At 42.3% G+C, this 12573-nt stretch overlaps 1 protein-coding gene across 1 annotated transcript; it reads right to left on the bottom strand.

Moving 5' to 3' along the window:
• Positions 1 to 9262: 9262 nt before the first annotated feature.
• LOC309696336 (P2Y purinoceptor 1-like) lies at positions 9263 to 10787 on the bottom strand. Its single transcript, XM_082517522.1, has one exon. It carries the CDS (start codon positions 10698 to 10700, stop codon positions 9738 to 9740), a length of 963 nt encoding a protein of 320 aa, XP_082373648.1. The 5' UTR covers positions 10701 to 10787; the 3' UTR covers positions 9263 to 9737.
• Between the last annotated feature and the right edge of the window lie 1786 nt (positions 10788 to 12573).

The following is a 12573-nucleotide window of genomic DNA, read 5'->3' as shown; positions in this document are numbered from 1 at the left end:
AGGTAGCAGGCATGCATTTGACAATTTCATCCACATAAATATTTGTGTCTTCCAGAAATTCGGCTGTAGCTTTTGAATCAGGGTCTTGGTTAACGGGTGCACGTGACAGTGCATCTGCTGTGAGGAGTGCTTTACCAGGAGCGTGTGAGATGGTGTAGCTGTACCTCATAAGCCTTAGGCGGAATCGTTGGATCCTGGGTGGAAGCTCGGTTAGGGCTTGCTGGCCTAACAGGCTGATGAGTGGCTTGTGGTCAGTCTCTAAGGAGAAGTGTCTCCCGATGAGGAAATCTTTGAATCTTTCACACTCCCATGTTAATCCAAGCGCCTCCTTCTCCACCTGTGCATATCTCTGTTCGGGGGTAGGTTAGCGTTAGCATTGTAGCCGCCGTTAGCTCACTGGTTCTCTCCAGATCCATCTCCTGCTGTGCTTATCAGCAGCGCTGGTCTCATTTCCACCCAGTTCTCTGGTCTACCTGCAGACTCAGGATTTCAGACTCACCATTCACCTCGCCCTGCCTCTCATGTCAATCGTGGCTATCTGTCCCCTCTGGACCCCCTGGAGCCTTGATCCATCTCACCCACATATTTCTCCTTGTGTTCCATGTGCCTGAACCTTTCTCAATCCCCTGGTTTCCCATGGCACCTGTTCATAGTTTCTGTTAATATCCAAGCTAGTTTAAGGTGATCACTCCTCTATATATATAAACCATGTAAATATCCATCCATCCATCCATCCATCCATTTTCATCCGCTTTGTCCGGGGCCGGGTCGCGGGGGCAGCAGCCTAAGCAAAGAGGCCCAGACCTCCCTCTCCACAGCCACCTCCTCCAGCTTATCCGGGGGAATACCAAGGCGTTCCCAGGCAAGCCAAGAGATATAATCTCTCCAGCGTGTCCTGGGTCTGCCCCGGGGCCTCCTCCCGGTGGGACATGCCTGGAACACCTCACCCAGGAGGCGCCCAGGGGGCATCCTTGTCAGATGCCCGAACCACCTCAGCTGGCTCCTTTCGATGTGGAGCAGCATTTACCATGTAAATAGTTTGTGCAATTCAGTCTACTTCCCTCATGTTTCCAGTTTGTGGCAGTAAGAGTCTAAATGCGAATTGCATTCTAAAACCCACTTCAGTGAATAATATGAATCTACAAAGAGTCAAAGAGACTATAAAATGTGAACTATAGACCCCTGAGTCATTATCATTAAACCTCTGGTTGCTTCATTTTTTCTATTTTAAATCAGATACTTTAAAGGTTTTAGTAAAGTTGCATTATCATGGTGAGGCAAAGTGCTTTATGTCCCTGTGTGTCATGAGCAGCTATAAAATGCCTTTTCTTAAAGGACAAATTGGGTTTGAATTTGAGTTACAGCAGGCTGTCGCCACTGCAACACAGCCCACAGACAGCAAATAACAGGAATCGGACTCACCGTCCACCCTTGTCTACAGCAACCACCTAGCATGACCTAAAAAACATTGTCTTTCCTCATAACTATCAAAAATATAAAATGATTAGCAAACAGTGAATCTGTTACAGCTGCAGAGAGCTATGGTGGTATCTTTGGAAGCTGTTTCCATAGCTAAGAGCCAGGCTGCTCTTTGTTAACTTTAGCTCTGCTTTCAATACAGCACTCCCAGACAGGCTAATAGTTAAACTGCTGGATATCCTACTTCCTTCTACCACCTGCTGCCTGGATCAGAGACTGTCAGACTGTGTCCAGAGAGTTGGAGTGGGGCCTCATCTTTCCTCAGCCCTCAGCCTTAGCTCCCCACAAGGTTGTGTACAGTTGAGTCCCCAACTGTACACTCTGTACACACATGACTGCGTTAGTTCCAACCCAGACAACGCAGTCATTAAGTTTGCAGATGATACCACCGTGGTGGGGCTTATCTCTGGGGGAGACGGGACGGCGTACAGAACTGAAGTTCAGAGGCTGTCACATTGCTGTGTATACAACAACCTGGACCTCAATGCCACCAAGACAAAAGAACTGGTAGTTGACTTTAGAAGGAGGAAGTCTGGGCTGCAGCCTGTCAGCATCAACGGGGAGTGTGTGGAAAGGGTCTCCAGTTTCAAGTTTCTGGGTGCGCACATAGACACAGACCTCTAATGGAGCTCAAACACCTCTGCGGTTTTGAAGAAGGCCCAACAGAATTTCCACTTTCTGAGAATCCTCAGAAAAATGGACCTGAAGAAGGAGCTGCTGATTATCTTCTACTGCTGCTCCCTTGAAAGTGTACTGACATACTGCATCTGTGTATGGTTCTCCACCTGCACCACGGCACACAAAAAGGCACTTCAGAAGGTCATTAATATGGCCCATAAAATCATTGGGCATCCTCTTCCGTCCCTGAAGGACCTGTACAGTACTCTCTGTCTCAAGAGGGCACGCAGTATCCTACGGGACTGCACACACCCAGGACACCAGGTGTTTAAGTTGCTGCCGTCTGGCAGGAGATTCAGGCTGCTGAGGTCCTGGACAAACAGACTCAAGGATAGCTTTACAACAGGGCAATAGCCCTAATCAATGCAAACAGCGGACCTGATTGGCCACCTCCCTGGACTTGTTTGGGGGGGTAACAACAATGACAATAATAATACTTATATTTACAAAAAGAAGAAGGTGCAATAAAAATTAATGTGCAATAATAACACTGTGCAATATAGATACATTTATTCTTCATTTTATTACTAAGTTAAGTTACTGTGTCGTGTCGTGTTGTATGTAGTGCCGACGTGGGACAGTTTTCCAATTTGATTGTATTATTGTACTATGTGTGACTGTGCAATGACAATAAAGAGTTATCTGATCTTATCTTAAATATATATATGATATGACGTAACCACGGAGACAGGGTCAGTCATGTTAGCTAGCAGTGACTGTTTACAACAGTGAATGGGATGATTGTGTGCACAGCCTTCACACACCGCACAAGGTAAAGACATTACTCGTTCAATTTTGTTTTTCCTTTCTTTCTGTTATTTACTTTCTGTTGGCCGTCACCTCAGGTTCACCATTACAGCCTACAAATGTACACCGTCTAAATATTAACACATTTGAAAGATAAAGTTGTTTACAAACATTCATGTCTCAAAAATAAGCACAGCTGTTCATGTTTGTCAGTGTAGTTTTATTTGTAAGAAAATTATTAACTTCATATTGTGTACCCAATCAAAGAACATTTGATAAGTCTGTTATATTCCTGTGCCCTATGTGAACTGGAATACATATATATCCTGACAATTATAGTTGAGCAAAATTCAGTTAAATCTTGAAACAGTAGATACGGGTAGAAATGGGATCAGAATAATCTTTGCATAGTCAAAAGTGGATACCTCCTGTTTGCATTCCATCATATTAAAAAAGAAACTACAGCACACTCCATGTGATTTTGCATCCACTTCCAAATTGTAGTCAAGCAGCCCAGTCTCAGAAATAGGTAACAGAAATGTCTCTAATGTAGACCTGTACAGTTTAGTGTAAGCATTAAAAGATCATAAAGGAAACTAACATTTATGTCAAACGAATTTAAATAAAAAATGAACAGGCACTTCATAGATGTTAAAAGAAAGGAACTGAAAACAACACTTTTAAAACAGTATTGTGGGGTGTAGGTGGTCATCGAAATAGAAAACAGAACTGAAAAATTTCCAAAAACAAACATTAGCATGCACTAACAGTTATCTTTGGAGGAAGGTGTGGGTCTCCCATGACAAGATAAAAACAATTTTCTGGGATACATAAATTTCATAATGTATGTGTCATGGTACTGGGTCGTGTGACCCAGTGTTTGAGTTTTATGTATTTTTTGTAGTCATTTTCAATCTAGTTAAATTCTAGGTTGCTGTTCAGACCTTATTTCTTAGTTATTTCTGTCATCTCCGCCTGTACTCAGTCTCCCTGGTTCCTGCGTCTACGTTTCATGTCTATGTGGTTACGTTAAGTTCATGTCATGTTTTATCTCCATGTCTATGTCTCCGTGTTTCCTGTTTTATTTTCTAAGAGTCTGGTGTTCTTTGTTCATTGTAGTTAGTGTTACTCTCCCCTGTATTGTCATTGTGTTTCATTCGAGTCAGCTGTGTCCTCATGTGTCTCCACTTCCCCCGATCACCTCATGTGTGTATTTAAGTCCTCAGTCTTCCTTTGTTCGTTGTTGCGTCGTCTGTGTCCCTCCCCTCTAGTCAAGTTAAGTGTTTTTCAGGATTCTGTGCAGTTCATGTTTGCCATTTGGTTTATGTTGTTTTTCATACAGCCGCACGATGAGGCTCCGTGCAGGTCATGTTCATGTCTGTTTCGTCACGCCATTTGGTTCACAGTTTCCATGCATCTGCACAGCAAACCTGTAAAGCATCTCATTGATATGTGAGGAATGGGATATGATAACAGATGTCTGGTCTTACATCAATAAACTATAAATACCAGGAGATAGTTATATTTTATTATATTTGTATTATAGTTTATAGCTGATAGATATTGAATTTACTAAATAGCTGGATGAGCATGAAAAATATGTCCAGAATTTAGAGTTGGATGTCGAGAAAATAGCTTCTAACCAGTTCCTCCGTTACTGGATGGCTTCTCAGTAAAGGAGTCCAGTAAACTTTACGGTTCTGCTTTTATTCACCAGGAACTATAAGGGAAGCCTTTCAGTGCCTCCAGCCTCCTCTGAAAGACTTCTGTTCCACAGTTTTCCAGTTTGATCATTTTGATGTTCTCATCCTGTGGATAACAACATACATGGATGGAGGTTTATTGTTAACTTTTGTAAGGTGTATTTATTTAACATATCCAGCTCCAACCCCACTGTGATCCTGAACTGGATAAGCACTTAAGAAAATGTGTGAATAAATGGACATACATCAGCTTACTATATTTATCCAAACAGACTGGACCAATAATGCTTCACTGAATTAGAGATTTTAATAATCTCGTCAATGTAAAAATGTCTCATGCTGATATACCTGCAAACCTGACAAAACTGTTTTTCAGACTACATGTACAGTGGGGCAAAAAAAAGTATTTAGTCAGCCACCGATTGTGCAAGTTCCCCCACTTAAAATGATGACAGAGGTCAGTAATTTGCACCAGAGGTACACTTCAACTGTGAGAGACAGAATGTGAAAAAAAAAATCCATGAATCCACATGGTAGGATTTGTAAAGAATTTATTCGTAAATCAAGGTGGAAAATAAGTATTTGGTCAATAACAAAAATACAACTCAATACTTTGTAACATAACCTTTGTTGGCAATAACAGAGGTCAAACGTTTACTATAGGTCTTTACCAGGTTTGCACACACAGTAGCTGGTATTTTGGCCCATTCCTCCATGCAGATCTTCTCGAGAGCAGTGATATTTTGGGGCTGTCGCCGAGCAACACGGACTTTCAACTCCCGCCACAGATTTTCTATGGGGTTGAGGTCTGGAGACTGGCTAGGCCACTCCAGGACTTTCAAATGCTTCTTACGGAGCCACTCCTTTGTTGCCCGGGCGGTGTGTTTTGGATCATTGTCATGTTGGAAGACACAGCCTCGTTTCATCTTCAAAGTTCTCACTGATGGAAGGAGGTTTTGGCTCAAAATCTCACGATACATGGCCCCATTCATTCTGTCCTTAACACGGATCAGTCGTCCTGTCCCCTTGGCAGAAAAACAGCCCCATAGCATGATGTTTCCACCCCCATGCTTCACAGTAGGTATGGTGTTCTTGGGATGCAACTCAGTATTCTTCTTCCTCCAAACACGACGAGTTGAGTTTATACCAAAAAGTTCTACTTTGGTTTCATCTGACCACATGACATTCTCCCAATCCTCTGCAGTATCATCCATGTGCTCTCTGGCAAACTTCAGACGGGCCTGGACATGCACTGGCTTCAGCAGCGGAACACGTCTGGCACTGCGGGATTTGATTCCCTGCCGTTGTAGTGTGTTACTGATGGTGACCTTTGTTACTTTGGTCCCAGCTCTCTGCAGGTCATTCACCAGGTCCCCCCATGTGGTTCTGGGATCTTTGCTCACCGTTCTCATGATCATTTTGACCCCACGGGATGAGATCTTGCGTGGAGCCCCAGATGGAGGGAGATTATCAGTGGTCTTGTATGTCTTCCATTTTCTGATGATTGCTCCCACAGTTGATTTTTTCACACCAAGCTGCTTGCCTATTGTAGATTCACTCTTCCCAGTCTGGTGCAGGTCTACAATACTTTTCCTGGTGTCCTTCGAAAGCTCTTTGGTCTTGGCCATGGCAGAGTTTGGAGTCTGACTGTTTGAGGCTGTGGACAGGTGTCTTTTATACAGATGATGAGTTCAAACAGGTGCCATTCATACAGGTAACGAGTGGGGGACAGAAAAGCTTCTTACAGAAGACGTTACAGGTCTGTGAGAGCCAGAGATTTTCCTTGTTTGAGGTGATCAAATACTTATTTTCCACCCTAATTTACGAATAAATTCTTTACAAATCCTACCATGTGGATTCATGGATTTTTTTTTTCACATTCTGTCTCTCACAGTTGAAGTGTACCTCTGGTGCAAATTACTGACCTCTGTCATCATTTTAAGTGGGGGAACTTGCACAATCGGTGGCTGACTAAATACTTTTTTGCCCCACTGTATGGAGCGCCGTTAGTAAAGTGAAACATGCTGAAATTAACGGCAACATTTTTCCACATTTAGCTCTAAATCTAAATGTTAAATCTAAATGTTACAGGAAACTGAATATTTAGCTAACATTTAGCAAATTTAGTCTCCATTTCACAATCGCCGCAGCACATGTCCAGCTAAATCGCTGGACATGCTGTTAGGCAATCTAACATTTAGATTTAAATATAATATTTAGATTTAAAATTTAGATTTAACATTTAAAATTGTGTTTTAAATGTAAGAAGTTACAAATATTTTACTAAATGTTGTAAAACATGACTTGAAAAAAACATGTTTTTGTAAGGTTTTGAGCTAAATGTAGAAAAATGTTGCCGTTAATGTCAGCATGTTTCACTTTACAAACGGCACCCCATATATATGCAGCTGTCCTCCTATGTCAGCTAACACGTTGACATTTATGTCACAATTCTGCAGTTGTCTGTCTGGGTTCCTATTTTTAGAATTCTTACTTACTGGAGTTCCCCCATGAATGAAATCAGTTCTTCAGGTGACTCAGCAGTCCCACAGTGATAACTGAAACTTTACTGTGAATTTGTGGCAGCGATGAATCATTTTACTGGTAACTTTATTAACTAGTAACTTAATTAGTCATGACAGAAGCTAATATTTCTGTCCTAACATTGTTTAAACAGTAACTGCTTTATTACAATATAAGGTAACGTTTACACCATAACGTTAAGCTAGCACCTTAAAGATGGTAAAACACGTAATAATAGGTATGTCCCAGTTCATAGGTCGAAGGACCCGGCCTTTGCGGTCTGCACGGGCTGTCCTTCAAAGACCGAGAAGGCTGGAAGTGCGAGGCTGTGAAATGGGACAGTCGAGCCTTCAGATTTGCATCACCAGCTGTCTCATTGATATATAACAGGACACTGGAGTAAATACTCGACCATCTCACACTTCTGTTTAATAGTTTTCTGTTTGACGTTTATTCAGCTGTGTGAAAACTATAACTATAACCAGCTATCGAGCTAGTCGGTAACAGACGTCTCAGAAAACGTCGAAGCACTTTTGCAAATATGTGATGTCTTAATAAATCGAACAGATATTTGAAGTTTAAACAGCTACATTCTCACCTGAAAATATGCTAAAAGTGTATTTTGTGACCCAGAAACAGTAATAGGAGTAATATTGAAACTAAGTAGCTGCCGCCATTGTTAGAGACTGGAATTTGCTGGGCTGCGCTATGAATTCTGGGATAGGTTGGGCCACGAAGGACACACTCGACCCATCCGTCAAATTCAGGGAAATGAAGGACGCATTTGTCAGCCGCATTTGGAGGAATCTTTAAAATGGGACAGCCTTCGTCGCCTGGCTGTGACGTAATTGGCCTTCGAATGATGCGGCCTATGAATTGGGACATACCTTTTATCTACAAATGCATCTCAAAGCTGTCTGTGAAGGTTCTCCGTCATCGAGGTCATCGTAGTCTAAGGAGCATGGAAAAAAAAACATCTGGACTTCGTTAAATTGCTTGAGGACGTTTCACCTCTCATCCGAGAGACTTCTTCAGTTCTAGGGTCAAATACTGGACTGGGGCTCTGTGACTCTCCACCATTTGACCCTAGAACTGAATAAGCTTCTCGGATTAGAGGTGAAGCTAAACCAAGTGACAAGAAAAACTATGGAAACTACATGAAAACAAAAACATGAATGAATTCAAAGTAGAATAATAATTCTAACACAACTCAGAATGGAAGAACATTAATAGAAAGAATAGTAAAACTCAACCTACAATAATAATTAAAACTAAAGCTGTGGAATAATAATTAAAAGCAAACTGAAAACTTTCAATAACAACCTGGAATCACAAAATAACCCATCAAGACTCACAGGCAATGACATATTTAGGACTTATGTTAAATTATGTTTTAGGTCATAAATGGTTTTAATTGCAGCTACTGTTGTGTGCAAAATTGCAGAATCTCCATAATAAATTTGTCTAAAAGTCATAGTTTTATCAAGAGTGAGTCTTTTTGACTGGGAAAAACATAAACCTGCCACTTTTACTTATCCAAAATGTCTGATGAGGTTCCTTTGCTGGAATGGAGCATTTTCTTTATTCCAAACATGATGCTGCTAATTTAAAGCAAATGACCTGCTAATTACAATACATTTGAAAATATCTCGACTTTAATGACAAAGTATAAAGTAGTATTGCTTCTGATAACAACCTCAGAGGCTTTAAACCTTTAGGGGTGTCATTTACTTTGCTATCTGTGGTAAACGAACGTCTGTGTAACGTATACACCCATGGTGAGAGCGGAAAAACTGCGCGATCACTTCTTAGAGAGGAAAATAAATATAGGTGTTACCATAATTTTACATGAGATATCCTGTGGCATTTTAGAATAGAATAGAATAGAATTCAACTTTATTGTCATTGGACATGTCACTAGTACGAGGTAACGAAATGCAGTCAGAGGATATCATAATCGACTACATTACGGTTCTTTCACAAAAACTCTTGTGTATTCTTGCAATCTTAAATTGTATTCTTGAATTGATTTACCACCTTTAAAAATATTTGCAAAGCTGATTTTCCTCAAATATTTGAAACATTTAATTCAATTGCTGGAAATGTGTTGTACATAAAAAACAAAAATGAGATCTAGACAAAACAGTTTATTTTACTGAAAAATAAATAAAAAGACAGAAAGCATCCACTATGCACTTACTATCAAAAATAAGGGAAATCTGAATAAAAATCATTTAATTATAGTTAGACAGCAGAACAACAATGAGGAGGCTTGAATTCAAATGCTCAAAGTATAGATATACAGTATATACAACATAATCAAAATTGACTTTCAGCGTGTGTACATACATGTGATATGCTGTTAACATTAACCTTCTATCAGCAGTGAAGCATGCAGCATCATATCCTGTTTGTTTTCACACATTCAAGCTGCAAACCTCCCATGCATGACACCATGCAACTACATCACAAATGCAATAACTCGTCTTTCAAGTATTTTTTAAGTATTATTTTTGCTTTTTAGTAAAAAGCAACATTTTTGTGTTTCTTACAAAAGTCTCAGATGAGTCTCAGATGAGGCGTACTCCTCATGTTCATCGGCACATTTCAAGTATCCGTGACTGAAGTTTGGTTAGAGGTGTACAGACTAGTGACAGCTTGGCGAACTTGTTGGAGTAGCTGTCTGAGCTGAGAACAAATATCTTCACTTACATGCAGGTAAACTAGAGGATTGAGCGCACTGTTCAGACACACAAGGCCACGGCTTATCTGATGACCAATATAGACTCCATTAGACCATTTATGACATGTCCCCTTGATTACGCTTAGTCTTGACAAGAGGTTGAGATTTTTTAATATATGATAGGGGATGTAACAAACAGAGAACAGAAGAATCAAGATGAATAACAACTTTAAGCTTCTTTGTTTCAGTACTTCATCAATGTTATCATTGTGGCAGAGAACAGCAATCATATGTCCATAGCAGCTGAGGGTGATGAACAGGGGGATGCAAAATCCAGTGAGTGTCCGTCCCAAACTGTATTTCAGATAATCTTCAATGTACTTTTCAGAGGTGGTATCAAAACACTTCTTAGTATTGTTTATGGGTGATTTGGGGACGAACATGTCTGGAAGACTTTGAACACTCACCAACAGCCAGACCATGACTGAGATAGCCACAGAATGAGTCACAGTTATTCTCCCCATCATCCTCATTGGATGGACAATAGCCAAGTACCTGTACACACTGATACAGGTGAGGAATCCAATGCTGCCGTATAAATTCAGGTTGAAGAAGAATCTTGTTGTCTTGCAAAAGGCTTCTCCAAAGATCCACTGATCACCCTTGAAGTAGTACACCATCAGAAAAGGGAGTGTGAGCAAATACAAAATGTCTGCAAGTCCAAGGTTGAAAACGAAAACAGAGACATTCCCCAGTTTCTCCCATTTCTGCAGCACTGACCTCAATCCCAGTCCGTTAGCCACCATGCCAGTGATGAATACTAAAATGTAGACAGGTGGCAGGAATTTTCCTGTAAAGTCAAAGCTGATGCAAGAAGACTTGTTCATTGCGTCCTTGATAGCAGTCGGTACAATTCCTCCTCCTCGATGAGTGAGAGCCTTCACTGCACAGATCAAAGCACACACACATTTATACACTTCCTGAGTTGCGTCTGTGGGCTATGAGATAACTGACTCACCTCTTTCACTGAAAACAGGAAAATATAACCATGCAGAAGTGGCAGTTTTCACACGTTTATACACGCTGTTGTTTGCTCTCATCCTGACAAAGCCATATGAGAAGTGAAAAGTGAAATAAGTTCAGCTCTAGTTTTTAGCCTATGCTTCCACAGTCTGAATCTCTGGGTTTTCAACATTTATCTTATGCCTGTTCTACAGCGTGGTTCTGTCCTGCCTGTTTAGCAACAATGAGACTGCTATGCAACAGAAAATGACCACACAATTAGCTTGTAAAAGCAGTTTCAAAACTTAAATTAACATACCAGAAAATCATTTGTGTGGATGTTACTCTAACACATACTGCCCATATTGATACTGTCCCAGCCTTACCCCAATGGTAGTGTGTTCCCCCAGTAGCACACTGCTCCCCCATCTCCTTTGGGACCTGTGCATAGCACTGTGGGCAGACTTACAAAACAGAGAGAGGTCCACAGTGTACCCACAGTATAGCATGCATTTCCATTCTGCCCTTTGTCTTTGACACAGATGGCAGCAGATCTGGTGCAGTGCTAGCCCAGGTGATACCCGGCGGGGAGAAAGTGGTGGCATACCATAGTCGGGTCTTCAACAAAGCTGAATGCTGCTATTGTGTCACAAGGCGGGAGCTGCTCGCAGTGGTATGTGCCATACACCACTTTAAGTACTACCTCGGGGGCCTCCACTTTACGGTCAGAACTGACCATGCTGCCTTGCAATGGCTCATGCAGCTAGCACGCTGGATTGAGAAGCTGCAGGCTTATGATTTTGAGGTTGTACACAGACCTGGGGCCCAGCACAAAAATGCAGATGCGCTTTCCCGCAGACCCTGTGCCCAAGACGGATGCCACTACTGTGAGAGGAAGGAAGCTCAGGAGGAGGACCAATTGGTGCCCGATGTAAAGTGTGCTGTGACAGGGGTAGAGGAACGGCCATCGCCTCTGTCAGTGCGCCCCAGGGCAGCTGTGGCTACAATGTAGCTTGCCATCGCCAGTGTGTGAATGTGTGTGTGAATGGGTGAATGACTGAATGTAGTGTGAAGCACTTTGGGGTCCTTAGGGACTAGAAAAGCGCTATACAAATGCAGGCCATTTACCATCTGGTCAGAGGCTGGTTGCTGTGGATGCAACAGAGTAGAGACATCAATAGGAGGAGGATGCTGACATCAAACCAGTGCTTGGGTGAACTGAGGAACAGCGACAACCCCATGTTGTCACGGGCCACAAAGGGACTCTGGTCCATGTTTAATGCCTTGTGGCGGTACAATGGAGTGCTGCAAAAGGGCTGGAAGGAACCAGCTACTGGCAAGATGAGGTGGCAGTTGGTGGTCCCGCGGGCCCTGCAGGAGATGGTGCTTCGCGCAGTGTATGGGGCCCCAGGGTCTGGCCACTTTGGTGTCACCAAAACACTCCGCCGCCTCCGGCAGGAATTCTATTGGGCCCAACATAGGCGGGATGTAGAGGAGTTTTGCCGCTGCTGCGACAGCTGTACAGCACAAAAGTGGCCTACAGCCAAATCCCATGCCCAACTGCAACAGTTTTCGGTAGGGTACCCTATGGAGAGGGTGGGGATGGACATTCAGGGTCCTTTTCCCCGCACAGAAAGGGGAAACCGCTGTATCCTCACAGCTATAGACTATTTCACAAAGTGGCCAGAGGCACACAGTTTACCTGACCAAGAGGCCAAGAAGATTGTGGATGCTCTGGTGGAGGGGATGTTCAGCAGA

This window comes from Aulonocara stuartgranti (genome assembly GCF_965226115.1).
Source record: "Aulonocara stuartgranti genome assembly, chromosome: 20".
NCBI classification, from domain to species: Eukaryota; Metazoa; Chordata; class Actinopteri; order Cichliformes; family Cichlidae; genus Aulonocara; species Aulonocara stuartgranti.
The sequence above is the reverse complement of the archived record's forward strand: the minus strand, read 5'-3'. Positions and strand labels throughout refer to the sequence as shown.

What these genes read in the sequence shown, in the direction of transcription:
- LOC309696336 (XM_082517522.1), bottom strand. Translation starts at nt 10,700, where the DNA reads ATGAACAAGTCTTCTTGCATCAGCTTTGACTTTACAGGAAAATTCCTG.